This window comes from Balearica regulorum, chromosome 14 (genome assembly GCF_011004875.1).
Source record: "Balearica regulorum gibbericeps isolate bBalReg1 chromosome 14, bBalReg1.pri, whole genome shotgun sequence".
Taxonomy (NCBI): domain Eukaryota; kingdom Metazoa; phylum Chordata; class Aves; order Gruiformes; family Gruidae; genus Balearica; species Balearica regulorum.
This window is the reverse complement of record NC_046197.1, coordinates 322,661-350,300: the sequence shown is the minus strand read 5'-3', so window position 1 is coordinate 350,300 and position 27,640 is coordinate 322,661. Positions and strand designations below refer to the sequence as shown.

At 46.3% G+C, this 27,640-nt stretch overlaps 1 protein-coding gene across 18 annotated transcripts; it reads left to right on the top strand.

The window, feature by feature from the left end:
* Nucleotides 1-525: 525 nt before the first annotated feature.
* LOC104638416 (transcriptional activator protein Pur-alpha) lies at nucleotides 526-22,095 on the top strand. 18 transcript variants are annotated; one of them, XM_075767055.1, is made up of 5 exons: nucleotides 527-1,924; nucleotides 18,736-18,801; nucleotides 18,889-19,091; nucleotides 20,017-20,306; nucleotides 21,530-22,095. In XM_075767055.1, exon 1 carries the CDS (start codon nucleotides 758-760, stop codon nucleotides 1,709-1,711), a length of 954 nt encoding a protein of 317 aa, XP_075623170.1. In that variant the 5' UTR covers nucleotides 527-757; the 3' UTR covers nucleotides 1,712-1,924; nucleotides 18,736-18,801; nucleotides 18,889-19,091; nucleotides 20,017-20,306; nucleotides 21,530-22,095. The 18 variants fall into 18 exon arrangements, 16 of the variants coding, with proteins under 16 accessions (XP_075623176.1, XP_075623170.1, XP_075623169.1 ...); XM_075767054.1 differs by having other exon boundaries at nucleotides 20,017-21,035; XM_075767053.1 differs by having other exon boundaries at nucleotides 20,017-21,044.
* The last annotated feature ends 5,545 nt before the right edge of the window (nucleotides 22,096-27,640 follow it).

The window sequence follows — 27,640 nt, the reverse complement described above, 5'->3', positions numbered from 1 at the left end:
ACACGTTATTTCCTCCAGCAGAGAGCACATCCCGCAGGCCACCAGGAAATCTGCCTCGCAGCACCACTGCCTCGCTCACCACGCCTGCAGGTTTTTTTTGGGATGCTCAAGGTAGCATTGACGCCCTCCCCACAAATCAGCACTCTCTTTCCTGGAAGCAGCAGGCGGGCAAGCGGGCAGGGAAAGGACTGTTTAGCCAAACACAGCCTGCCACTTTGCTTCCTGGCCTGCAGCACGGGGAGAAAGCATCCTTACTTGGGCTGGAGCTGGCTTGGGATTCGGCGAGGGATCTCCTCCCGGAACCCCTGGCCACGACGAGCCTGGCGGGGCCGGGAGGCGCCGTCGGGAGCCGCGGGAGCACGGGGCGGGGTGGGGGGGGCACGGCAGCCCGCCCCCGGCCGCTGAAGGAGACCGGCGGTGCGCGGCGCGGCCGCCCGGCGGCGCGGCGCTGCTGCCCGGCTCGGCGGGGCGGCCGGCGTCGGGGGCCGCTCTCTGCCGCCTTCCCGCGCCCTCTCCTCGCTCCCGCAGATCTCGCGAGAGCGGCCGGCTGGTGGCCGCGGGGGCTGTTGCAGCAGCGGCGGCGGCGGCGGCGGCGGCGGGAGGAGCGGCGGCGGCGGCGGCGGCGGCCGGGGGCGGCCGAGGAAGGAGGCGGCGGCGGAGGAGGAGGAGGCGGAGCGGGCGGCGGCGCAGGGGGGGGCGCCGGGCGAGAAGCGGCGGCGGCGGCCGAGGCCGAGCGGCGGCGGCGGGCGGCGGCATCATGGCGGACAGAGACAGCGGCAGCGAGCAGGGCGGCGGCGGCGGCGGCGGGGGCGCGGCGGGCGCCGGGGGGCCGGGCTCGGGCGGCGGCGGCGGCGGCGGCGGCCCGGGCGGCGGCCTGCAGCATGAGACGCAGGAGCTGGCCTCCAAGCGGGTGGACATCCAGAACAAGCGCTTCTACCTGGACGTGAAGCAGAACGCCAAGGGCCGCTTCCTCAAGATCGCCGAGGTGGGGGCGGGCGGCAACAAGAGCCGCCTGACCCTCTCCATGTCGGTGGCCGTCGAGTTCCGCGACTACCTGGGCGACTTCATCGAGCACTACGCCCAGCTGGGGCCCAGCCAGCCCCCCGAGCTGGCGCAGGCGGCCGACGAGCCCCGGCGGGCGCTCAAGAGCGAGTTCCTGGTGCGGGAGAACCGCAAGTACTACATGGATCTGAAGGAGAACCAGCGCGGGCGCTTCCTCCGCGTCCGCCAGACCGTCAACCGCGGGCCGGGGCTGGGCTCCACGCAGGGCCAGACCATCGCCCTGCCGGCCCAGGGCCTGATCGAGTTCCGCGACGCCCTGGCCAAGCTCATCGACGACTACGGGGTGGAGGAGGAGCCGGCCGAGCTGCCCGAGGGCACCTCCTTGACTGTGGACAACAAGCGCTTCTTCTTCGACGTGGGCTCCAACAAGTACGGCGTCTTCATGCGGGTGAGCGAGGTGAAGCCCACCTACCGCAACTCCATCACCGTCCCCTACAAGGTCTGGGCCAAGTTCGGCCACACCTTCTGCAAGTACTCGGACGAGATGAAGAAGATCCAGGAGAAGCAGCGGGACAAGCGCGCCGCCGCCGCCGCCGCCGCCCCCCCCGCGGGCGCCGGGTCCGAGCCGCCCCCCGAGGCCGAGGCCGCCGCCGCCGCCGCCGGGCCGCCCGGCGCCCTGCTGCAGGCCGAGGAGCCCGAGGAGGACTGACCGCCCGCCCCCCCGGGACGCGGACTGGCCCCGCCGCCGGCGGGAGGGCGGGCGGGCGGCGGGGCGGGGGGGCGGCGGCGACAAGCCGTCCCCGCTGCCCGGCGCCCCCCCCGGCAGCGCCGCCCGCCCGGCGCCCCCCGCCGCCCGGCAGCAGCGCCTCCGACCCGCCACCCATCGCTGGATGTTCCTCCACTTTACCCACCGTATCAAACAGTAAGCAGCTGCTAAAACAAAAAAAAAAACAAAACAAAACACACAAAAAAAAAAGTCAAAAAAAAGTAATAACATTATATATGAACTGTGTTTCCTACTTGATTAAAAATATAAAGAACTGAGTGTTTATTTCCCTAATTAACCGAGAACTTTTGTACACGTTTAAGCTATTATTATTAAAAGTGTTTGCAAAAATGGTCAAGATTATAATATTGCTGAATTATATTAAAAAAAAAGTCCTTTTCATGTTGAGCTAACATTTGACTTTAGCACAAAAAAAAGAGATATTTTAGAACACGTAAAATAATATTTTTAGTTTTTTCTTCTCATTTTGTTACCAAATTTCGAACCTTACATGGAGGTTACTATAGTATATTTGACACCCTATATACCTGTGATTAGAGATGTGTATATATATATGAGGGCTAGGCATGCTGTGTGTCTGAGCTTTGTCTAAATGTTATGCAGAAGTTTGTAGAGTTAAAAGGTACGTAGGTTTAATTCATGCAAGGTAAACAATAAGTGCTCTCTTTTATACAATATGCATTGCATCTGGACCTTAAACATAAAAATGGTCAGTGAAACTTCTGTGAACATGAAGAAAAATTATTAAAAAAGGCATTTAAATGAAATTTGCTAACTTGTGATTTTTACGTTTGAACCAAAGTTATTCAAATAGTTTAAAAAAAAAAGAAAAGAGGAAAAGAAAAAAAAAGAGAGAGAGAAAAAAAAAAGTAAAGAATTTCTTCCCGTAATATTTTTTTCTGCACCTGTTTGGTTTACAACTGAGTAGGCGTATTGTCATTATTGTGTATATGAGATGTACTTGTATTGTTCATAATATATTTTTTTTATTCTGTGTACTTAAAGTACTTAACCTGACGTGCAGCGGTTTCCAGTCAACCTGTTTTTGGACAGCAGGTAGCGAGTCTTTCCGTGTTGCCACTGGCACTAGCACTATGTCCTAAACTCGTGAGAGGTCCGAACCTGTGCTTTGATCCCTGCCAGTGCCGTTAACTTCTGTAGGCCTGTTAGAAATCAGTGCGACGCAATTGCAGAGTAATCCTACTGAGCCGTGGGGTTCGGAGTTTCATTTAAAAGTGAAAGCCAAGCCGGTGTGTGTCTGTAACGGATTTCCATGTAGCTGTGGTGCTAGTTATTACTGGCTACATACCTGGCGAGCCTGGCCGTGCCCTTCCTTCCCCGTCCCAGCCTCCTCGCCGGTGTGCGTGCTCGCAGGCTCTGGTCGAAGCCTAGGGTAGGGAAATGCAGATTTGTCAGAACACTAATCTGTCCAGGTGTGTTCTCCAAATTGAAATTGTTTGTAGTAATAATAATAAGAAGAATAGATTTTTACAGGTTGTTTTTGTTGCTTTGGTTCTTTTTCTTTTAAAAAAAGTTGGTGTGCTTTTAATTGACTAACTTCTTGCTGCTGTATAGTAAAATATTAATATATTTTTATCATTAAACTGCTGCATGACTATCATCATTATGAGTGAAAACATTATAAAAAAAAAGATGCCTTAAACAGTGAAAACTTTTCTTTTCTCTTTTCTCTTTTCTCTTTTCTCTTTTCTCTTTTCTCTTTTTTCTCTCTTTTCTCTTTTCTCTTTTCTCTCTTTTCTCTTTTCTCTCTTTTCTCTTTTTGGCCGGAATTCAGTAGACAGCATTTCAGAGAAACTAGGATCTTGTTCCACTGGGAAGTTTTTTTGGGATGCAATCATTTTTCTTAACGCTCTTGGAAAAGTTAGCCATCTGGTAGACCTAGCTGCTGTGCGTAGAAGGCACCACCTGCACAAGCAGGAGCTGCCTGCGCTTCTTTACTGATGGTCAAGGATGGAGTTTTGGAAGGGGGGTGGTGGTGGGGAAAAGCTTGTTTTAAATAATTTTATTTCCTGCTGTCTTTTTATTCCCATTTGAAATTATAATTCCCTTTTTCTCTTCTTTTTTTTTTTTTCAAGATGTACTGTAAGTGTCAAAACAAGCTGTTTCCATTGTACCATGCATTATTTCCCTTTAAAGAAGTTTGCCGTTAGTGTTCACAGAAAGTTAAATATGAGATGCCGGTAGTGAGGTGTTTCTGTTTCTTTTAAACAATCACTGGAAATGTTTAAAATTGCTTTAATGTGCACTTTCCTATTTCCCAGTAGTAAAATAAGCTTTCGGAGTGCGTAATGTGACATTTGAAATGGTTCTCAATTGCATGTAAACATTTGTCTGATAACCTGCTTTTGAATCGGAGGGTCTGGATGGGCAATTCCATCAATTATTGTACTTCAACTGTGACGTGTGCGGGACTGCATTCTCCATGCTGCTAGACGTAGTTAGGAAATTAATTGCTTTGGTTTTGCTACTTGATTGATTGTCTTGGTCCTGCTGTTCACTGCCCTCCCAAAAGTTGTCGCGCTGCCGACAGACGCAGTCCGGCAATCGTAGTTCCACGCTGCTGCGTTGTGTTCCCAGCAATAAGTAGCGGGAGGTGATGAGAGCACGGCAGAGTGTCCTTCCGTACCCTCCCGGCTCCTGGGAGCATCGCTAACGAGGCAGGCTGCTCCCCGTGGTCTTCCTCACCCGCGCCGCCCGGATCCTGCCCGGGATCCGGCTGACTCGAGAAGTGCACGGGGCCGCGCGGTTCCAGTCAAACCAGTACAGCCTGTAACAGCCCACTGGCAGTTTGGTGAACAGTGTCCGAGAACTTGTGGTCAGTTTTTGTCTCGTTTTGGGTTTCTTCTGCGTGTTTTGTTGGTTTTTGTTTTGTTTTGTTTTGTTTTCTTCTTTTAACGCATGTTATGTATGTTCTAGGACTTGGTGAATGATGATAATGAAAGACTAAAATGACTGTAAAGGTTCGTGGGATTTTGCTTCTGGTTTTGTTTTTGTTTTGATTTACTTCTTGCTTTTTTTTTAATTTTTTTTTTTTTCCCGGAGGTGCTCGGTACTTTACCAAGGCTCTAATATCTCAGTATTTAAAACAAAGTACAGAAAACCCTGTTTAATGTTAGGAGAAGAACGGTATATTTGACCATATGTGTTGTTTTAAAAAAAGACAGTATGCTCAAATGTGCCAAGATATCTAATTCCTGAGAAGTATGCCTTATATTTTCCTTGATGATATGCTTTTAAATGTCTTGTAGAATAGGTCCAAGAGCATGATAAAAACTACTTTATAATGACTACGTGCAAGAAAACTTGAAATTCATTGCAATACTGACATTTTATTTTTAAGTTAAAGGGACACTGTCAAGTAATTTACCATTGAAATACAGCCACCCTTTAAGTGGTTTTATGCTAACGGAGAAATGTCCTCCAAATTCAAAGTCATTACTATTATTATTATTTTGTTAAGAAGTAAAATTGCTCTGTCTGAGAAGTGAAATAAAAAAAAAAAAAAGAAAGCGAACAAGCCGCTGTTGATTCCTGCCTCTTCTTTGTGGTCCCGCTTGCGATGCTGCCGCGAGGGGCAGCCCTCCAGCCGCCCAGGAGCCGGAGGGGACTGGCTGGACTGTCTTGGAGCTCCTGGCCCACAGTGCCAGGTCTTTGGCCAGGCTGGAGCCACGGGCAGCCGGGCCAGTGGTCAGAAACTTGGCTGTGGGGTGTGGACAGGACACTGAGCTTCCAATGAGGCACACCCGTATGCGGCGGAGAGCGTTTTTGAAAAATTCAATTTAAAAAAAAAGAAAAAAATACTTGACAGTGTCACTTTCCTGCGTATCCCTTGCAGGGGTTGAAATGTGCTCGGTGTAGCGCCCGCTGAGAAGCGGTTCGCAACCTGTAACTTCACTGTTGTAAAGCGCAGAGGGGCTGCTGGCGCGGGCAGCGGGTGCGAGGCAGAGACGATCCTATGGAGCAAGGCAGAAAGCTGCTGGTGGTATTAACCCCTGCTCAGAGCTGACCGATAACGTCTTTTTTTTTTGGGGGGGGGGGGGGGGGAGCAATTACTTTGTTGCCTTTAAAAATAGCACTGTAACCACCTTTTTTTATGATTAGCTGTAGTATAACCTTTGTCCCTTCAAACTATGCAAGCTATGAAATGTAAATTAGGGATCAGTTAAAGATAGTTGATTATATTCAATCAGATGGCATTCATGCACTAACTGGAGTATATACAGATAAAGCTATTAGAGTGTCTTGTATGCTAACAGCAAGATATAACATACCTACCTATTCTAAAAAAATGACTATTAATATTGTATAACAGGACTGTGGGGGTTGGGAGGGGATATTATCTCTTACCTTCTTAAAAGGGGATTTAAGATTTTTATAACTGTTTTTTCCATCAAACTTTAATATTTTTGTCAAATTTTTAGGTATTTAATTTGTAAAATAGATTTTACTTTGTACTGGCGTACAGAAAATAGGGGTTGATTTAAACTTTTTTGAAGCCAAGTGATCAAGTACATTTGTAATAAAAAGTCAATGGATCTATATCAGTCGTACTCACTGTTTTCATTTCTTGTACGTTCTAATGCAGTGGCGCTGTATGTCTCCCAAGGAAAAACAATTGGGGAGGTGGGTGGAAGGAGAAGGCAAAAATGTCAGCATCGATGCTGCAAATTGATGCAACTTTCCATATGCAAGTGGCCTGTGGTCAGTGGAGATTTGGTAGATATGCATTTTTACTAGAAACACGGTGCACGTTTTCAAGAAGCATTTATGAAAACCTGACGTTTTTGGCATGTCTTCACTTCATGCTTCCACCTTGGTGCCCGTAAACTCTAAAGCCACCCTTTAGGAAGCACTTTTCCCTGGCACTTAAGAAAAACAAAACCAAACAAAGGAAAACTCTGATTTCTTCTGAGGTGGTGAACTAAGGCACGTTATGTTTTTGCACCTGCACACTTTTTCTCCCTTCCTCAAACATCTGCCACTTTCTTCTTTTCTCTAAGTTCAACAGGTTAAACTTTTTTTTTTTTTAAAGTAAAATTACTAAGCATTTTGGGTTGAAGACTTCAGCAGATCCACCAAGTTTGGATCCAACACCTTGCAGAATGCTGACCTAATTATTTTTTGTTTGCTTGTTTGCTTTAGACCCAGACCTCCCATTTCCTGTTCCAGGGCATATACCAAATCTGATTGACTTGTCTGTGGCAGAAGTTGTGGGAGCTAGAAGTGGAGAAACCTGACATTAATGTACAAGAATGCTAAAACAGGTTTACATTTCAGGGGGCTCTTGTGAAACACAAAAACTCAAAGTGTAACTAGAACCAACCAATTTCCTGGATTTCGCTAGTCCAAAGGGTAGAAAACAAGTCCCTCTTAGGTGAGTGGGATAGGAGGCAGTGAAAGCAAATTCTTCCACAACTGTGCAATTTGCTCATTCAAAACCTTGCTACTTCTAACCGTCTTGGATTGCTTTTTGAGAGGTAGGGTGCTACCTAAAGCGCTGGATAGTTTCTCTGTTAAAACAACACTGTCAAGAATTTTTAATTTTTTAATCGCAAATTTAAAATCCTGGTTTGTACCATTTTTTTCTTTTTTTTTTCTTTCTTCTTTTTTTTTTTTTCTTTGCTTTTTGTCAGGCTTCCCCAAACTTTCCTTTTATTTTCTTACTATCCTCCTCTGCTGGCTGCCTGCTCCTTGTTAACTCAGCTAGTGTAATTGAAGGGTCACTGTTCCATGTTGGTGTTTGGACTATCTTGAAGAGGAGTCCAGCATATTTTTAAGTTCTTGTGCTGGGCTTTTCCCTAAAAAACTCTTCTTGACTTTCTTCAGTAATGCATGAAGATAGGTGAAAGGATCTGCATTTTTGGTAGCAGAACAGAGAAGCGGGCTGCACATGCAAAGTGTTGTCAAAATGTTTTGACAAAACCAACAAGGTAAACGAGTGAGTTCCATTTTTATTCTTGATTCCTTCTGCTGTTGCCATCTCCTGTGCTGTTTGCAACAATGAAAGATCATTTGAGCCCAGAGGTTTTTTTTTCAAGCCCGTGGTTCCTTTTACTCCGCTCACTTGCACATGATTTAGCTCACTGGCACCGCAAAATGTTGTGCGTGGGTTGCAAACGTGGCAAGGAGATACATATATATAGTTTAAAGCTAGTTAAGGTTAATCTAAATTGACTTTCAAAATTATAACCTTTTTTAAAAGCCTGTTTTAACCAGACCCTAATCTCTGGACCTGAAGTTCATGGCGTTTATATTTTTTTTCTCTGAAGTGGGATCTCTCATGTTGAAATTCCTGGGGGCGAAGTCCTGATGGCACAGGAAGGATGCTCCTCTCGTGTGGCAGCTGAAGTTCCTCTGCCAGAGTCGGGCTGCCCGCTCTGCTCCCATTAGTGATGCTGCCTCCCTGCTTCCATACTTTCATGCCAGATGGTCTTGGGTGTACTCTGGGAGTTTCTCTTAGCCCGCCTATCCTTCTTTTTTACTTTTTATCTTTTTGAAGCATTTCAGTTCCCAATGGGACTGTGTTTTAGCAACACTACAGTCTGGGAGAAAGTCAGCCCACATAGGGGTCCACAGTGCATCCCACTTCTTGCAAAATACAAGTGGGCTAGGAGGCTTTACCAGGCCGTGCACTGCTTGTCATTAATGCGGGGATGCCGTAGGGAGCAGAAGGAAGTAAATGCCAAATCATCCATTTTTAAGGGTTCACAGAGTTACTTCTCCAATGGTATACTGGATATTTTACTGCAACTTGGGTGGCATAAAAGTTGCTGCTGGAGAAGTACACTGCAAGGGAAAGGATGAGCAGGTTTGCTGTTGGACGTGCCCTCCTGCAGGCAGGTACGGTGCCGTTGTCACTAAAGGACATTTCCTGAGCCAGCGGACTCAGGACTTTTGCACCAAGCTGGGTGCATAGACTTTGTCCCGGAGAAGAAGCTCCCAGCAGTCACGGCAGAGGAGGTGTTATCCATCTGGAGGGTGGGAAATGGCTTTCAGAGCACGGTGGGAGGGCAGGGCTGGCAGAGGTGGATGCCAAGGTGCACCTTGGCCGCCGTTTGACTGCTTCAGCATCTGAACTGGTGGAGGGTGGAGGGTAGGTGGTACCACTTGCGGAGAAGCCCCTAAGAGCCAGGTGGCAGCAGCTCTGGCAGATGCTTTGCCGCAGGCAGCCAAGGGGTGTCAGGCAGCTGATCCCAGGGCAGTGCGGGGTGGGGGGGCGCTGAGCTCCCTGGCTGGGGTGGCTCTGCTGGTCCCATCTCTGCAATTCGGCATCTGTATGTGGCTGAAGCCAGATGAGCAGTCGTGGGTTTTGGGAGAGTCGGAGCATGTCATACCTGCCTCTGTAAAAGTAGTAAAGAGTTGTATAGCCTGTTTGAGGCAAAATATTACAGAAGAGGGAGAGTTGAAATCGTACAGCGAGGAATGAGGCATGTTTTCGTGGAAAAATGTCAGCTGGAGATTAAGTGAGAAAAGATAAAGATAGAGGACTTTTGGTCCCGCTATCTTTTTTTTGAGTGTTGACTGATTAAAACAAGATAGAGCAAATGGCTGGATATCCCCGAACAATGCTTCACTGTCTCTCTGCGGATCAATACTGCTGGCGCTCCTTTGCCTGGGGAGGGGATCTGGTCCTGAGCCTTTTGCTCTGAAAGGCACCACGTCCAGCCAGGATGGAGCCCTGCTCAGGCTGGCTGTAGGTTTTGCCTCTGTGTGAGTATTGCCTCATTTAGGGTGACCAGGACCCTGCACTGGGTGTCCCCAGGGCTGTGGCGGTGTCTGTGGTACCTTTGCAGCTCAGGTAGGGCATGCGCTACTGCAGCAAAGTGCTCTGCTGTCCCTGCGTAATGTACCGTGGGTTTATCACGGAGCAGTCTCAGAGCTCGTGACCTGATTCATTTTGGGTTAAACTAAGCCAAAAGACAAGCTCTACCAACCAGTTGTCATTAGGTCCATCAGACCAAGCCAGAGCTCGTTAGAGAGTAAAATCCTCAAAACACAGATAATGTGACCATCGAGTGCTGAGCAGTGACTCCTTTGCTGTCTAACTTGACTCTTGCTGTGCTGATTGCTCATGTAGACATAGCCCTAGATAAACAGGAGACCGCCTGTGTAGATGGCTGGCCCTTTTTGCACCTCGTTGCCTTGAGGCTTAGGTTCACAACATGTGGCGTACTTCTGCTCCTTTCTGGATCAGCCATCAGCTGGGAGAGTGCTTGCTTTGAATGGGCATCTTCTGGATCTCCCCAGCAGGTAACTTGGTCTTAGATAATTCCTTGGCTTTGCTGGTCATCGGTTGGTTTGCTGTCCATCCTGATGTTAGCTTTACAAAAATACACACCTTAGCCTTTTCTTAGGCTTAGGCCACATAGGAGACTGAAGTGAAAAGAGGATTGGCTGCAACGCTGGCACTGGGAGTTTGTGCTGAGCCTTCCTGGCTGTGGCACAGAGGGGTTTTTTCTTGAAACACTATCTTGAACTATGCAGGAAGCAAAGAAAAGCTTCATTCTTTCTGTCGCAGATCAGAGGTGAGAGGTGTGGAGTTACATCTGCAGCATGGAAGGCTGTGCCCCTCTTGGCTAGCAAGGCTTTGGAGGGAGGCGGCTGCTGTGGGAGCTGGTCTGCTGCATGCCACCGGGAAGCCAAAGTGTGTGCCTTGGAGAGATTTAGACAGCTTTTCAGGGAAAAACCTCTACAGGTTGAAATGTCATCCTGGTCAGCACGTTGATTTCTATGGAGAGCTGCTCTAAAGGTGGCTTGCAAACAACATCTGAATCCCTGTGACCATGTTGACAGCCATGGGTTTGGACTTTGTACTGGACATGGTGCAGAGACTGTGCCGGCAGCCCCCATGGGTGACCATTGTGGTGCAAGAGACCGTGTCTTGCTGACCTGTGTCAGTGGTTTCAACCGTGAGGTGGCACTGTCATGCTTGCGGGAACGTCTAGGAGCTGAGCCTGGGCTCTCGGAGACATCTCATCATCCCGCTGGACCAACATGTGTTTGCTCTAGGGTGGGCCAGCAGAGGCACAGGGGGCTTTGGGGCTTGCGTGCGAGCACACACAAGTCATGGGGTCTCTGTTGCGGGGCTGACCTCCACTGGCATGTTTTCAGCTGCTCTGTGTCATCAGCTGTGCTGATGTGGCTGGTGCTGAGATGAAGCTGCAGGCTTAATGCAGTGGCTGGAGGAGACTAAATCTGTAAGATACATGCCTGGGTAATTTATATTGCTGGGAGTTGAGGGTGGAGAAAATGAGCAGTGGCGTTTTTTTCTGTTGCTGGTGAACGTCTTGATGTGCAACTCAAGCTCAAATCACCGGGTGCTCATCATACCTGCAGTGCCCTCCAGCTGGTGTGTTAGCCCTGGTCAAAGACTGGGGTGGGCTTTGATCTTCTAACTGTGGTTAGAAAGGCATGCTGTCATGTGCCAGAGTGCAGGATACTGTTTGTGCATCTTGGGCAGGACCTCTCTGGATAGGACATCTCAGAGCAGCACTGTCATTTGAAGGTTAGCCACGTTGGTTTGAGTGTCTTTCTCTCCCCCAGGTTGGGCTTGCTGTAGTGTCTCACTAGGGAATATGTTTTATTTCTCCATGCTCTGTCCTGGTTGCACAGTAGTTTGTGAGTGCGATGCAAGCTGCTGGCTTTATTGCCTGTAGTCTGCTGAGGTTTGGAATTTGCTTTTTCTGGGCTTGCCTTTTGCTTGGGCATTTAGTATGGCCAGAGGAGCTCAAAGCAGCAGCTCCTTGGGAGTGTGCATCAGCACATTGGCATCAGCTGGTCCAGACTCCTCAAGACTCACCTGGGTTTTCAATGCCCAGCTATTCTCTTCTGCATCAGTCCAGCAGAAGCAGGTCCAGCTGTCTTACTTCTAGACAAACTGTAAAGGCTTGCTGATCTGTCAATACTTCAAGAAATGCCAGGGTTAGGAAGCATGGATAAAGGATTTTCTGAAATCTGGCATTTAAACCTCCCACTCAAGTGATGCTGAGGAGAGCTGGCAACGTAGCATTGGCTTATCAGGAACTGTGTGGGCAGGTCAACTTAAGAAAAATGTGTGAGCAGCACGAGAGGTGAAGAAAAGAAGCCAGTGTCTTGGCAGGTACAGAGTTATAAATGGGGTCAAAATTTGTTTTTATTAAAAAGATTATTTTATTTAAATAATAAATGATGGTAGGATCACCATTGCCAGGGGCTGCTGAAGGGAAGTCAGGCAGGTCTCTGAGCAAAATAGGGAGTAGAGGCTTTGAATGATGTTCTAGCATTAATAATTCTGAACTAAGCACTGCAAATTCATGTAATTGTCATCTCTGCTTTCATGCATGCAAACAGTTTGGTTTGCGGATAGGTCTTTGGACAGTGGACAGATAGGTTTGTGGACAGTGCTGTGTTCAGAGGCTCATTTGATCTTTAAAAAATAAAAATGTTGGCTTCTGAGCTGCAACTGTCAATAAAAGTCCTGGTAAATGAGTCTTTGCAGGCTTCTGCAAGGCCATATGTGATTTATTTTGTCCAATGAAAGTCTCTAATTGGTAGTTTAAAGTAATTAAAAAAAGAATCCATTAACAGTCAATTTTTAGTTTAAAGATGGACTTTATATGGTCATAAAGTAAAAATCCTAGCTTAATTATGGGAGTTGAAGAACGTCAGCTTAATTGCACGAGGAACTGCACACAGAGTGCAGAGAGGTCACACTTTACGAGTGATTATGTCTTGTGATAAAATACTATACAGTGCAACAAGTGGAAGTGCTCCAAGCTCCAGAAAGCATCTTGAGGCCAAGGGTGCTGAGCTGGTGGAGAAGAGATGGCATTAAATCATCTGCAGATGGTCGTGGTCCGTCCTCACCTCAGCACTGGCTGCCTTGCCTTTTATTTGAAAACTTGACTTGCAACTGGACAGGATTAAGGGGGCGATTTATAATTTAATACTAAAACCTGGGTTGAGGAGTTGTTCTCTGTTCTGGAGATGCCTCCAGAAGCTGGGGAAGTTGCTCTGGGAGGTTTGGATGGCAGAGGATTTGGTCATGGCAGATACAGGCTCCATTTCCAAAGATTAGATCCATCTGAGGAGTTGCCTGTTGAGTGGACAAGTAGATCCTGGAAGATATCAGAATGCTTGGAAGATATTGGAGTGCTTGGAGCAAGCCTGGGACTGTCATCCTTGAAGCTGAGATAATTGGGAAGCTAAATTTGAGTGACTAGTAAGAAGACAGAATTGAAGACATGGCAGTACCTCTTCCTAAAGTCTTAATGCATGCCTGGGAAAATGATAGAAAGGGTATGATAAGTTGGTGAACTGAAGAGTCATGACTTCTAAGCATGGGCTGGTTTCCACTTCAGCTGAAGCTTCCCTAGACTGGTGGCACAGAAAGTGGTCAGGGTTTTGAGAAGACGGACTGAACACAGTGCTGGTGGAAGGTTGAGGCTGTCAGGGCTTGGGTGAAGGTGCTGAACAGTGGTGCCGGGAACAAAACACGTGCCCATTTCTCCTGGAGGGCAAGGGGCAACTTTTTGGCACAGGGTACGAGGAGGTTGAGAGCAGAGTTGTGTGCACGGGAGGAGCAACCACCTGTCGGGCGGCAGATTGGGATAAGAAACAGGCGTGTGGTCCAAACAATAAAAATGTCTGTATACCAGTGTGGAAACATGAAACAAAAATAGTTGTTGTAGACTGCTCGGCAGTGTAAAAAGACCTTGGCATAGCTGGTCTGATTGAAACATGGCAGGGGGGTGATGAAAATCAGTAAGATACTGCATTACCTGCATCAAACTATACTGAATAGGCATGCTAGGTCATAAAGTTGTGAAGGAACACTAGATCTAAAAAGCTGCCATAAAATCTGGGAGGAAATTGGAGTAGTGATAACCACACAACCAAATTTATGTTGGATATAAATCCCATATTTTAATGACACACAGGTATTAGGAAATTTTCTATTCCAGACTAGAAGGTTATGGATTTCATGGGGCTTGGGAGAAAACCAGGCTCATGTGTCTTCATAAACCTGTAAGAAAAAGTAAATTCAATTATGTCCATGCTATCTGGCCAGATTGTTTGGGAAGAAACTGGCTAACATTTTGGTGAACAAACATCTTGATTTACTTAAAGGGTCATTTCTTGTAACAGCCTGGTATAGAGTTAGCCTTGATTTAGGACTAAAATGTAAGAACTGGTTCAAGATATAATTACTGTTGAGTCATTAAATAGCAGTGACCACAGTACAATTACAGGTTCAGCATCCTCAGGGGTGGAAGGCACTGGTCTAAAAATGAGTCTTGTGTTATAAAATATTGCAGGGGAGAAGATCAGAAAAATAAAGTCCTTAGATTTGTCAAGGCAGCCCCATAGATACCTGGAAAGGTTACAGATATCCACATTAGGCAGTGCTCTGTCATGAAGGAGCTGCAGAGCTGAACTGGAAATCAGTTACGAAGTAAAATAGTTATAAAGTTATGAAGTAAAATAGTTGTAAAGGAAGGGACTTCTGGAGTCCAGCAAGACTCCATCAAAAGATAGAAGTCTAACTCTCGCACAGTAGACTGAAAGAGCCATGCTGTATGGCAGGTAAGCCATGATCTGGAAATTAAATGGTTTAGGAGGGGCTTTGAAGAGCCTTAGGGAGCAAACGCTATCTTAAGTTTATCAGAGAGAAGGCTCGGGAGAAAATCTGAGTGGGCAGGACTGAAGGAATAGTTAATTTTCTGTGCTACTTCATACTACTTAAGTGACTTCTCTGCGTCATTCTGGAGCACAGGGCATGTTTGAGAGCCTACCTATCCGTCACCTAGTCCTTTTGGATGGTAAGGATAAGGAGCCTCCCTCTGCAACTTGAGTGTTTGAGGCAGAGATGCTGGAGCAAATCATTAAGTTCAAGTGGAAGAGCAACAGATGTGCCTATGAGTTTTACATGAGCTTGAGACTGAAACACTGAAGTTACTAGCAAAAATAGGGCTGTAAAAAAATAGCTTAGCATTCTCCATGACTAGATAGCATCCTAAGGTTGGATTATTATTTTTTTAATTAAAGTATTAAACAAGGCACTGGGAGTTGCAGATCAGCAAACCTCAATTCCGGTTTGAGAAGGAGAAACAGAAGTGCTGTAACTCTTCAGTATGTGATAGGTTGAAAGCAATGTACTTTCTCCAAAGAAAGGGGCTTGGACTAGGTGGTCTTTGAAGGTCCCTTCCAACCCAAACCATTCTGTGATTCTATGATCAGTCTTGTTTTCTGGGTAGTCAACCAGAATCTTTGAACATGTTGACAAACAGCAGGAGGTGGAGAATCAACTGATCTATATTTGGATGTTTTAAAAGAGTTTTATTAAGTCCTCCCAAAAAAGGTATTAAAAAATTACGCTTTTAATGAGAGGAGAAATATCAGGGAGTTCTTGGTTGCAGCCAATATTGATCACTTGGGCAGCACAAGGTAGACAAAGTCTAGTTGGAGATGGTGATCAAAAGCTTCCAGGTCTGCATCCTGAGTAGATCTTGAGCCTTTGAATAAATGAGTTTCCTCTGGAAACCAATTCATTAAAAACAAAGCTGCCAGGTGGAGAAGGGTGGGTTTTCATTGAACTTTTCTGGTGAGCACATCTAGGTCCAGGCTGCAAAGTCTGGTTGACTGAAGAGGAGAAACAAGCCCAGAATACTGGGTAGCATGGCATCTAGATTTCTTCTGTGATGTGACACCCCCAGTTCAAATTCCTACCCTGAGCTTGACTTGCAGGTCTGCCAGATCCCAGAGCATGCTTCAGCAACTAATGTTGTGAATATGTTCTGTTTTCTTTTGTTTATACCAAGAGAAAAATAAAACCCCTTGGTTTTGACAATGGGCAGAAAGGGAAGGAGTGAGGAGAGAGGTCTGGTCAACATTTTCCAGGTCTTATTTAGCTATGTTCTTGAGGGACGGTTGCCTGTGCGCGTGTGTGCATGCGCAGCAGGGTTACCTCTCTTCCCAAGAGACCTAGGAGGACTCATAGCTAACTGGTGTGAGGTACAACAGCCCTTTGCTGCTTTAGTTTAGTTTTAGGCTTCTTAACAGTCTAGAAGTCATCGCAAATACCCTTGCTGCTCCCACCTTCCCTGTCTTCGGTAGATCATGGTACCAAAGAGTAAGTGCTTTGAGAAATCATCGTATTTTGCAATAAGAGCAGGTTAACTGCAGGCACCTCAAGGCTTTTGGTTAGAGTTAGAATTGGTAATTGAACGAGCAGACTGGTTGGTTTATTCTAGAGAAGTGACTTCAGCCTGGCCATGACTGGAAAATTCAGAAGAGCATGAGAAGGTCTGGTACTGTGAGCATGCAGCGTTGGGGGCTGACCCTGGGAAATGCAAGGCAACAGACAGGGGGCGAAAAAAGCAATTTTTAATGCTCCGACAATATTGCTAGGCTTTAAGTGATTTGCTCATTCAGGAGGAAGAATATCTGATTCTAGGTAGCAAGAGCAAATGAAGTGGTATAGACTGTGTATTACAGATTTAGGTGCTAAGGTCTGAGAGGCTGCTGTGCGTGAATTCTCCTGTAAAACAGTTCATTAGACCCCCACGGTGTCCCTGTGCTGTTTTCCCTTGGTAATCCGGTGGTTGTCACTGGCACAACATTTGTCCCCCCGCCCTTAGAAATACTAATTTCATTAGATTGCTCACTTCTAGTTAAATTATACCAGCTGACTTTGAAGTACTTAATATAAAAACATTGTGGTATGCTTGCATGATAATTATTTGATGTAAGAAAAAAAATCTCTTGTGCTCTCTCTTTAGGAATTTGGGCTTTGAGTTTCATTGGCGAGTGTTGTACGTACCCAACTGCACGGGATCAGGCCCATCTCTTTTTAAAAATTTATTTCACATCTGAGGTTAGAAATGTTCTAGAAGACAAATCAGAAGATAAAGTTGTCTGTTACAGGCTCAGATGATAATAGCGACTTTTGCTAAAGGCTGCCCGTACACATAGAAAACTGCACGGCTGCTTCTGTTTTAATTGCTGTCAAAGGTCTGGCATTTTGGTAATAGTATTTTTTTCTAAATGTACTGAGTATACTTGCCTTTAAATCCTGTTAGGTACAGATAATTATCGTTGGTATTCTGTAAATTCGCTCTATACTAGCATTCACATTGGACTAGGCTTAATATTGTGAGTGTCAAAGATGACTTGAAAAAGGAAAATTAATTTATACCCTTTTAATGCGGTTCTACCCCGTATAGGGGGTAGTTTGTAGAAGTACCAGGAGTGCTACAGCTGTCTTCCCCCTTTTACTTGCTGTGATTCTCTGCAGGAGAACATACAGATTTAAATCTATTTTTCCATCCTTTGGAGACACTGAGATATTACCACAGTGAGGTCCATGGCAATACCTAGATAAACCAGGCCATAACACAGAGAGAATGCATCTTTGCAATTTTTTCTTCTTTTGCTGTCGATCAGGCCTCCGAGCTTTTTTCTTGAATGTAAAAAAGTTAAATTTTTTGAGTAAAAAAAATCACTTCCCTCATCTGTCCGGTGCAACATCCTCCAATACCTTACGTCTGTTCAGGCTGGATTTTGTGGTCTTCCAGAAAAGGCAGACAGGACTGGAATTGCTAATGCCAAAAATTGCTCATGGCAAGGGAAGGAAATCTTTGTTTTCAAGACAAAACCCATCCGGACCCTTTCCAGACACCCCGCAGCACACCACAAGGGTATAAATACCTACTTTTTCTTTTCCAGGTGATCTTTAAGGCTGGGTAGCAGCGGGCAGGGTCAGTCTGTCCGGGCAGACAGGACGGGGGTCCTGCCCTGCAGATTTGCCCTGCTTCAGCATCAAACCTGATGGGTTTTAGGCTGGGCTTTTGTCCTCTGAGCAGAGCTCAGGCCCAGCACAGCCAGCCCTGGGGGTTGCCAGTGCCATTTGGCATCCGTGCTGTTACACGCTCCTCGCATCTTCATGGGTCCGAGACCCCCGGCATCTCCACGGGTGATGCTGCCCGTGCATCACCCAGCCGCTCGGTGTGCGTTTAGGGAGCTACGTGTGGTTGGCTTTCACCAAGTCCTCAATTTTGATCCCCAGGGCAGAAAGATTAGGACTTTCTCAGTTAAAGAAAAAACCTAAAGTGAAGCAAAATCTCTGGAGAGTGGTGTTTCCCCGCGGTAGTGACGGCTGTTCACCACCTGCTTCAGCCATGACCCCTGGTTCGGTTCTCCTGGGCTTTTAGCCATCTTGACCTTGTGTTTGCAAATATTATTGGTAATATAATGCTCTATGTACAAATGTCTGTGTGGCTCATGTGTATGTTTCTGTGGTTCAAGTCAGCCACAGACTTCTGGAATTTCATTGTACTTTGGTTAAATGTTGGACTTTTAACTCTTCTACTGTATGGCTTCTTGATTTCTCTTGTCCAATGTGGACCAACTCTATTTTTGGAAATAAATAAGCATGTAAATAAAATGAATGGGTTTATGCCACTTACAAGAAAATGCTTTATTTAAAATATACACTCAGTCTTGTATATTTTATGGTATCTCAGGGAGCGGACGAGGCTCAGGCACCAGCAGCCTTGGTGATGAGATACCATATTATGTACAAATTCATTTCCAAGTGGTTTTGGAAGAAGACTTTCCATCTCCTGAGCCAAACCCCCGCAGGACCAGCCTTGCAGAGGCGGGGGTGGGGTGGGGTGGAGGGATCAAGAAAAAAGCACGTAGTTTAAGGGGAGAAAAGGAAAGAAACACAACTTTCCTCTCCACACAAGGCTTCTGGTTTGAGGTGTCTGGGTGCCAAAGATGCCACCAAGTATAGGGATGCCACAGGCAGGTCTCAGCTCCTGCCCAGGAGCACATGGAGATCAGGAGCACGCTGACTTCTTTTTTCTTTTTTTTTTTTTTTAATCTTCTCCATATAAACCAATATTTACCAGTAATCCTATGTTTCTGTTTTTGTTTTTTGGCAGACTTTTACCAGTAAATATCGGTTTATTCCTGAAACCAGAAGCCCTAAACATACCTTTGTTTATAAGGTCAGTTGTCATTTTGTCTCTCTCGTTCCCCGCTCCCCCCCAGTACCACCCGGCAGGTGATTGAAAGGTACCAAGTTTTCTTTCTAGTTTTCCTGCTCTGCATCTCTGGGAACTGGAGCCTGCAGGACCTAGAGCCTTCTGTTGGTAATGTAGACTCGAGTTTACAAATTATTCTTTTACCATTTTAAAGCCTGCTTTAAAGGACAGAGGCGTTCCCGGTGGCCCACTGTGGGAACTGATAGATAACCCCTGCAAATGCATAAATTGCTTCACCTCTCCAAAGCCTGCGGGTAGGTCTCTCACAAGCATCTTCAGGCTTGGGGCTGAGAAAATGAGTTATCCAAAAATATACACTAAAAAATGCCATTTCTGTTTTACAGTGAGCAGGTCTGGGGGAGGGAAGGGCAAGAATGGAATTTGAAATATTTCCCACCACCCCTCCCCCCCATTTTTTTCTAATTTACTACTAGAAAGCAAGTGTGACATGGGGAGGAGGGAGAGAATTTGAATGTTGCCCTTCCTAAACTCATTGTAAACTCTTCCTCCAAGGCTGGGAGAAAGCACAAGAGGTCTGATCCTTAAAAGGACATTGCTAGGTGTCTGGGACCCCAAAAGCAGCTGGCACTTTTTAATGATGGGAATCGCTTTAGGTCATTTTTTCAGGCTTTTGGTTTATACCAAGACAAATCATTTTGGGAGCATTGAAGCCTCCTTTTTTTCCGCCGGTGTTTGAGACCCAAACACAACAGCGTTATGCTAATACTCAAGAAACAGAGAAGCTGGCGAGGAATAGAAAATGAGTTGACTGCATGGTCCCAGCCAATTTTGTTCTCCCAAGCAAATAAAATGCAAAAAAACCCCAAAAAACCCCCCAAACAAACAAACAAAAAAAACCCCACAAAAACACCCAAGCCCAGCCCTGACTTCAAAAAACCACAACCTCCCAAAAAACCAAGCCAAAAGAGGATCTCAAATGCCTAGTCTGGTTTTATCATACCTGATTGGCAAGAGTGTTTTTGGCATAGCTGCAACCTAACTATGTCCCTTTAAGGAGCACCAGCAACTAATTTCCTCCCAATGAACCCAAAAGCTGAGGTTTTTGCAGTTTTTGAGTGCAGACCGAAGCTCCTGCAGCATTAGTTGGAGTCCAGAATGAGGGGAGCCCTTCCAGCTGTGCACTTTGAGCTGAAAACTACCTTTCCTCCCCTTTTGCAGCCTGGGTGGTTCTGATTGCTGGCAGTTCTGTAATACAACTTTAATCTGAGCAATTGAGGCTGGTCCTACATTATCTTCAGACGTCTTGCGGAGGACTCCTGTTACCAGTTTGGTACTCAAAAGCTACACCCTACCATCAGAAGTCACTTTTTTTTTTTCCAAAAAGCAGTGATAGATTACCCTCTCTAGCTCTAATGGGAAAATGATAATTGCAATGCAACTTTCTAATAAATTGTTCATATATTCATAATTTCATTGCAATCCCAAATTGGAGAAGAGATCTGTTAAAGGTATATATTAGTCTAGATTTTTTCTTATTGTAAATACTGTAATTTTATAATACTGTCAATATTTTATTAACTTAGAAATATTTAACAGAGTTTAATCTATGGCAGTTGATTTATTTATAGGTTTATGTTGCAGCCAATATTGCATTACATTCTAATGTAAGATTAACTTTCAGCATGTAAACGTTGATTTAATATATCATTGGAAAGATTAAGAGCGAGAACTCTCGCTCTTAATCTGTAATATTTATCCCCCAATTCCCAGTTTGGAATTATTTAATGAAATATTAGGAGGTTTCAAGAGCTCATGAATCTAACAACTGCACTTGGATTTGAAAACTTGAATTTTGAAATGTACCTGGCTCTGTCACCCTGTGAACAAATTTGCTTCAATATCTAATCTATATAGTATGGAAGTCTTTATTTTGAGCAAAGGGACACTGTCAGATCAATTTTAGATTCTTGTTTGGGGGAGGGGGGAGGAGGGGAAGCAAAAGTCACCCCCAGTGCACGTGTGTTAATTCCTTTTCAATCACAAGGGGAAGACTCCTTATCCTGTTGGTTTGGGTATTTGGCTGGAAGCGTTCCCGCAGCAGTTTGCATCCCTGCAGCTGGCGCGCGGGTGGAAATCTGGCTGCTACGAGGAGTCACTCTGGTCCCGACGAGAGGCGAGATGCCCGGCGGTGCTGCCGCGGTCCTGCCATCCCTGGCACCGACTGCAGTCGGAGCTCGGTGAGATGGGTAAAAGTGCACAGGATCTAAAACTTGCCAATTTTTGATGAAAATTTTTGCTTTTTTTAAAAAAATATCTCTATCTCTCTCTCTCTTTTAGCCTGATGGTGTCCCTTTAACAGCATAAAGATGTTCATGTTCTCTGAAAAAACATTAGAAGTGATTTTCTTTTTAAGGCAGGGGGGAATTGAACTGTAATATGTTTGCAAAATAACTTGCATAAAAATACCAAAAATATATCAAGGATTTTCACGGGAGTTGGTATTTTTTGAGTGTAAAAGTTAATCTTTATTAGAGATGTGCCAATCTATACTGCTTTATTGTAGTGTTGTTACACTTAGGCATTTCAGTTAACTTACGAATATATACTGTAACAGTATACTTTGTACAGATTTATTTAAAATTTATTTGAAAACTGAAATAAAGTAGGCAGAAAATAAAGATATTTATTTTTCATTTGACTATGTAAGAAGGTATCATTCTTTTGGTTTTAGTGCACTGGTGTACCAAGCCTCAGAACCACTGCTTTCTCCAGCTCATAGGATGCTTTTCCGAGACTGTGGATACGTGTATGTGTACTGCTGTGTTGATAAGTAAATGCCAACGATGGAGTTCGTTGCTTTTATGTATCCCAAAGAGAAGTTCTCCACTGTTCATTTTCTGTTTTCTGACCGAAAAGGCATGTGTTTGTGAACAGTGTTCACGCAAGTTCTGCCATCCCACTCTCACATCAGCTTATACCAATGCCAGGATGGGAGGATTTGCCTGCATACCTTCCCCAAAACACCCCGGTCCGCAGTGGCATCGTCAGGGAGCAGTTCAAACGTGTGTCCTTTGGGCTTTGTGTAAAGCAAACGCAGAACAAGAAAAATATAGATGTTAAATCCATTAGAAAACAAATTCCTTATTGTACAGTAGTATGGAGATCTCTAGTCAACCTGCCATTAATAATAGATTCTTATTTTTTGAATGATCTATTTAAAAAAGAACAGCAAGCATTGTATTTGCTAGTAAATCTGAAGTGTTTACATGGAATTACTAAATAAATTATTTGATCTAAGATGGCTCTCATCAGTGCTGATTTTTAATGCTGGAAATTAATTTTGGCAGCTCCTTTTTTAGTTCGTGCTGTTCTTTAAAATCTTCCAAAGCAGGTTTTTTCCAATGCATCCTTGTGTTTTAAATTAGGTTCTGAGGAAGACGCAAAGCATGCCTCTCCTTGCGAGGCCTAACAGGAATGCTAGCTAATGTTTTTCAACTCCCTCCACATCATGAGACTGCCTCTTCATATCCCAAACAATTGATTACATTTCTGAGACAGAGCGGGATGCTCTGAACTGAAAGCCCTGCGGCAAATGGTGCTGCTTAGCTGCAGTTTTCCCCAGTCTGAATCCTGGTGCGTGTGTATATGTAATTTTTGTGTGGTGTTTTGGGGTTTTTTTGGTTTTTTTAGCAAAAAGCATTGGGATAGAAGTAAAACACCATCCTTCAAGGTAACAAGTTGTCAGGCTCAGTTCCAGCGTGGCTTGGTCCTGCTTTCTGCTGTTAGAAGGCTGCAGGAAAGCCCCGTGCTCCTGGCTGCGTGACCCTGCTCAGGGCCGTGGGGTCCCTGGGCAGCGCGAGGGGCTGATGCAGAGTGCTTTGGATCATCACTGAGGCTGAAGGCAAATTCAGGGGGCTCCCCCCTCTCCTCCGAGCAGCAGAGGACTGGGGCTGCTCTCTGACGTGGGGGAGCTGGCTTGCACAGCCCCCCAAAGCGCTCTGGGGCTGGAGGACGGACTGGGTGGTGGCAGGAGTGGGGCTGGCAGGGTTTCTGCCTGCAGGTGGAAAGCAGCAGGAATGCAGTTAGTGAGAGCCTGGATGGAGAAATCCAGTTTAAAGGACCAGGCAGGAATAGCAGGCAGTCGTTGCAAATGCAGAGTCTGGCCACACTGTGTCCCCCTCTAAGCACCGCATACACTTGTTCTTTCTTAGGCGTTCAAAACTGGGGGAAGAAAAATGAAACTATAAATAATGCAATCTATCCCTGCATTTCTTATTTCCCAGGCTTTCTGGTACAGCATGCTAAGTCACCTAATGTTTAATGTAATGCTCTCAGTGATAGATCCCTGGTTAGAAAACCCATTGAACACTTACACAATGCACTATTTGAAACTGGTTTTTGGACGTGAATTTCACACTTCATAGTCAGGGCAGGATTCCCGCCCTCCCTCGGCGTGCTCACACGGCGGCAGTGCTGCTGGCTGCCTCGTGCTTGCGAGAGCCCTGACTCAGCTGGGGAGTGGTGAGCCCAGACCCCGCTCCACACACACAGACCAGTGTCACCCCCAGCCACCTGCTCCCCCTTCCCACTCCTCTTGCCCTTGCTGGTTTGGAAAGGTCCAAGATTTCCATCCCCTGACCTTGCATTGCAGTCCCAGCTCTCCCTTTCACCCCCAGCTGCTCGCCCATCACAACACACTAGCAAACCACACTGCTTCCATTAGAAATAGTTCTGCTCTGCGCTTACTTTTCTGAATAGTGTATTTATATGCATCTTTTTCTCATATACGAGAGCTAGCACATGGTTATGAGTAGTATATTCCCAGTAATTTGCTATCTGATTTGGGAGAAATTGAGCACACTGATAAAATCCTACACTTATCTGAGTAACATCAGGAAACTTACTTGGGACAGATGTTTCTCCAAGCTGATACCTATCAGCCCTGGCCAATGGTTGGTGCTTCAGATGAAGTTGGAAACAGCGGCTCTGCACCTTGCCGAGCCAAGCAAAGCCCTTATTTTGCAAGAAAATATTTCCTCATTAGCTTTATTTCCCACCTCCACCCCCCACCCTCTCTTTTTTACGAAGTGGAATTACAAACAGTTCAGGAAATGATTCCACCCACTGCTGAGCCTTGCAGCTCTAATGATGCTTTAATGCAGGGTTGGGAGAGAACAAGGTGGATGGCCCGACTCGTGCTGGGGATGTGCCTGCAGCTCTAATCCTGCTGCCTCTGGTGGCTCCTCTTCTCATTTTAACATTTAAAACAAAAAACAAACTGAAACATTGGACAAAAACAATGATCACAAACTTGTGGTTTTAGTAATTGTTTGCATTTGTTTGTAACTGATGTGGCAACGCTCCAGCAACTCGGATACGGAGCATCTTGAACCAGCTTTGCCTCACATGATGGCTTCCAAGGAAAGCAATTCCTTCCACGCTGGCTTGTTTGGTGTTGCAGGGAACCTACTGTCTTTTCTGGAAATTGGCTAAAGTAGGTTATTCAAGAAAAAAGAAGTGCCGCAGGGTGGCATTTTATGACACAGGAAACCAGAGCAGGTGCTTTTGCTGTCACCACCATCACTGCTCACATGGAAAGGTGGCTCGAAAGCCAACTGATAGCTCCCCATTACTGCCGTGTAGGTGTTTGGAGTAGAGACTGCTCTTGATTTCAAGAAATGCATAATTGCAATGAGGAGGCATAGACGTAAACTCGATCCATCTGCAAACAGCTTCCCTTTCAACCCAGCAGACCATGGCAACTGTAAAGACATAATTTGAGTTATTTCATCCCAGATTTGTATCTCCAAGTCTAAAATACGGAGATGCTAAAAGTAGGGAAAGAGAGGAACTTAAAAGGGAGAAGCAATGCTGATGATAACATCAAATAGTTGTTCAGATGGAAAACCAACCTGATCATTTGTTGTAGCCACCCACAGGAGGGGTGGGAGAGGCTTGTCTCCTCCAGTATTTTATTTTATAACTCACCTAGCATCTAAGTTGTCCTGGGAATCAAAAGCCATGCCAAAGACAGATGGTGATTTCTGCTGTCGGGCAAGGAGGAAGGTAGCACGACTCCTGGTGAGCCATTGCTCTGCACCTCCTGGACAGCTGGTGCACAGAAGTCTCTAGCTGCTCCGGAGCTTGACCAGGGCATTTGGAGGCAGCTGCCTGCTCCTGGGCAGCTGTCAGGCAGACACTGCCGTGGGAAGCTGTCTTCGTGTTGCAGTGCAGCAAAAGCCTGTTAGCACTTACACTGAGCACTCGGTACTGATGGATGCCTGGAAGAGCTTGGCCCCCAACAAGGATGCCCTGAGAGAGCAGAAAAACAGAGGGACAGAGGAAGAGGCTGGTTTTGAACGGCAAAGCCCAGCCTAGCCCTACTGCCTGAACAACAGCCACTTGGTTTCCCTGCACCTCCCTTCACTCTCCCTCCCCAAAGTGTCTCCTTGAGCTAGCCTGCACCCATCACACCCGGGCTGCAAATGGTGGAGGGATTGATCAAACACTTTGACGATTGACCAGAAGAATTGAATTGTACTAAAACTGAAGTGCCATCTCCCAACTTGGCCGGGTGAGACAAACAGTAACTACAGCTGTAGCCTTTACTTCACATCCCGCAAGGTGTTTCCAGTGGAGGCTGTTCACCTGGGTCATGAAAATGAACCTGGCTCAAGCATCTCTTCCAGGAATGGCCATGGAAAAGCACCTTGTGACCCTTTCCACTGCTGCACCAGCAGAGGGGCAGAATGGCCTCCTGATGGTAATGAGAGCGGTTGGTGGCCTGATGTGGTCCCTGGGCTTCCCATAAGCACAGGAGGAACTGCTTTACCTCGAGAGCAAGCAGTCCCCGGTGTTACAGGATCTTTGAAGCTTTTCTGAGTGAGGGAGATCAGATTTGTCTCCACCAGCTAGTGATGCTCATGCTCCCCCTCCTTTTGCCAATCAGTAGACCTTCCCAAGATAACGCCATTCACCTGGGAGATCATGTTGCTCCTTTACAAAAATCACCTTTAGCAGCAATAGCGACAACTTTCCCTCTGGTTGGTGCTGTCCCCCCCACCCATGTTTGCTCTGGCTCATAGCAGATGCTGATGTTTCCAAAGACTTTGTGATCAACATGTTGCTTTGACCAGCAGCCACGAGAAGGGAGTTTTAGCGTTTACTGGAGGGTGAAGCGGGAGGTACTGTGGACAGATGAGCCCCCACTGCTCTTTGGGACATCCTAAGTTTGGGCTGAGTCACGGTGATGCCTGGCAGGAGCCAGGAGCATCCCCGCCTGAGCAAAGGGGGGGCTGGGCACCCAGGTACCTTCCAGTGCAGGGCTCCTCTGTGTACTGAAAACCCTACAGACAAGACTTTTGGTGGAGGCATGATTCAGAGGAGCTACAGGAACACCTTTAGCCAAACACGATGTCTAAGCACACTAAAAGTCATGTCATATGTGGTGTGAACTGTGATTCTCATCATGGAGAACAGCAGGGGCATAGGGAATCCCTGTGCCCAGCTTTGGTGTCTTCTGGCCCTGCTTCTCCTCCCAGCCCTCCGGATGGCGCTAAGCACCCCTAATCCTTGCATTTTCTGTGGTGGACTTCCCTTAGTTCGTTTTCAGCCTGCAGCATGATTATTTCTCAGCAAGCCTCTGCTTCTCTGTGATGGAATACAGTGGACACAGCAATAGCAAATAACTATTCAATAATCAGTAATTAGTTAACTGAATATCAGCTTAATTGCTTTACATAGTGAATTGTTATTACACCTTGTTCCCCCCTTGCACACCTATTGGCAGCAGAAAATAAATTCATGGGTTTTCTATTATTTTAATAAAAGCTTGCAGCCATTCCATAAATACCATTCAAAGTGTGGCACATGTGACATACTGGGAAACTTAAGAAGCGTGATGTCTTTAGTGCAGAGAAATGAGCTGACCTGAGCATCTCTACAGGTACCTGCATAGAAGAGGTTTCTGGTAGCAGATGAATCTAGCATGAAACAGTGTAGAAAGAGAGAGTGGCCTGAAGATGACAGCACCGAGGACACACGCGAGATGTGGCTGAGCAAGTGATGTTGGACCAATGGTCACCCAAGACCTCAAAATTGAGAGCAGAGCCCTGGACTCAGCGCTGTCATGTGGAAGGTGTGGGTGGGTGTTTCTACACCCTTTCTGAAGCTGGACATGGGATGAAGCACCCTTAGAAATAACCTTTTGTTTTTAAAAATATGCAGCTCTGCCAAGGGCTAAACATTCATGAACCTAAAGAAGCTTCTGAAGCACCATCCTTTGGGCAATAGCAAAGTACAGCTATGAAAGGGGAGCTACAGATGGGAGTGGCACCAGGAAGTCTCTCAGTGAGTGAAGGACCCTGTTTGGAGCCAGGACACGTATCCTTGAGTCCTGCTGGTGTCACAGCCAGGGGACTGCCCGTGTGTCACCTTGGGCCATGGTGTCCCTATCCAAGTGCAGACGGTGGTAGGACATGAGGATCCCTGGCGTTGGCCTTTGCAGCCCCTGGCTGGAAGAGCAGCCCAGCCATGGCTTTTTGGGGAATGAGAGAGGAGAGAGACCTTCTCAGCTCCAACTCTTGGCCTGCTGTCAGACCACTTGGCTCCTAGTGCCATTGAACTGGGAGCATACTGAGCAGGGTCTCCTGAGCTCTGCTGTCCTTCACGCAGACTCCTTCCCTACAAGCAACAAGGTCTTTCGCCCTAATTTTGCTTGTAATGGGTAGTGGGATGCCAGGTGTATGGCTCGAACAGCCAACACCTCTGAGCTTCTCAGGAGAGCCCACATGCTAATCAATCCCCTCTGGGGAAGAGGAAATGAACCTCGGACTGGAGAACC

Bases quoted from the DNA above. Each gene is read 5' to 3' on its own strand.
- LOC104638416 (XM_075767060.1), top strand. From the start codon at position 758: ATGGCGGACAGAGACAGCGGCAGCGAGCAGGGCGGCGGCGGCGGCGGC.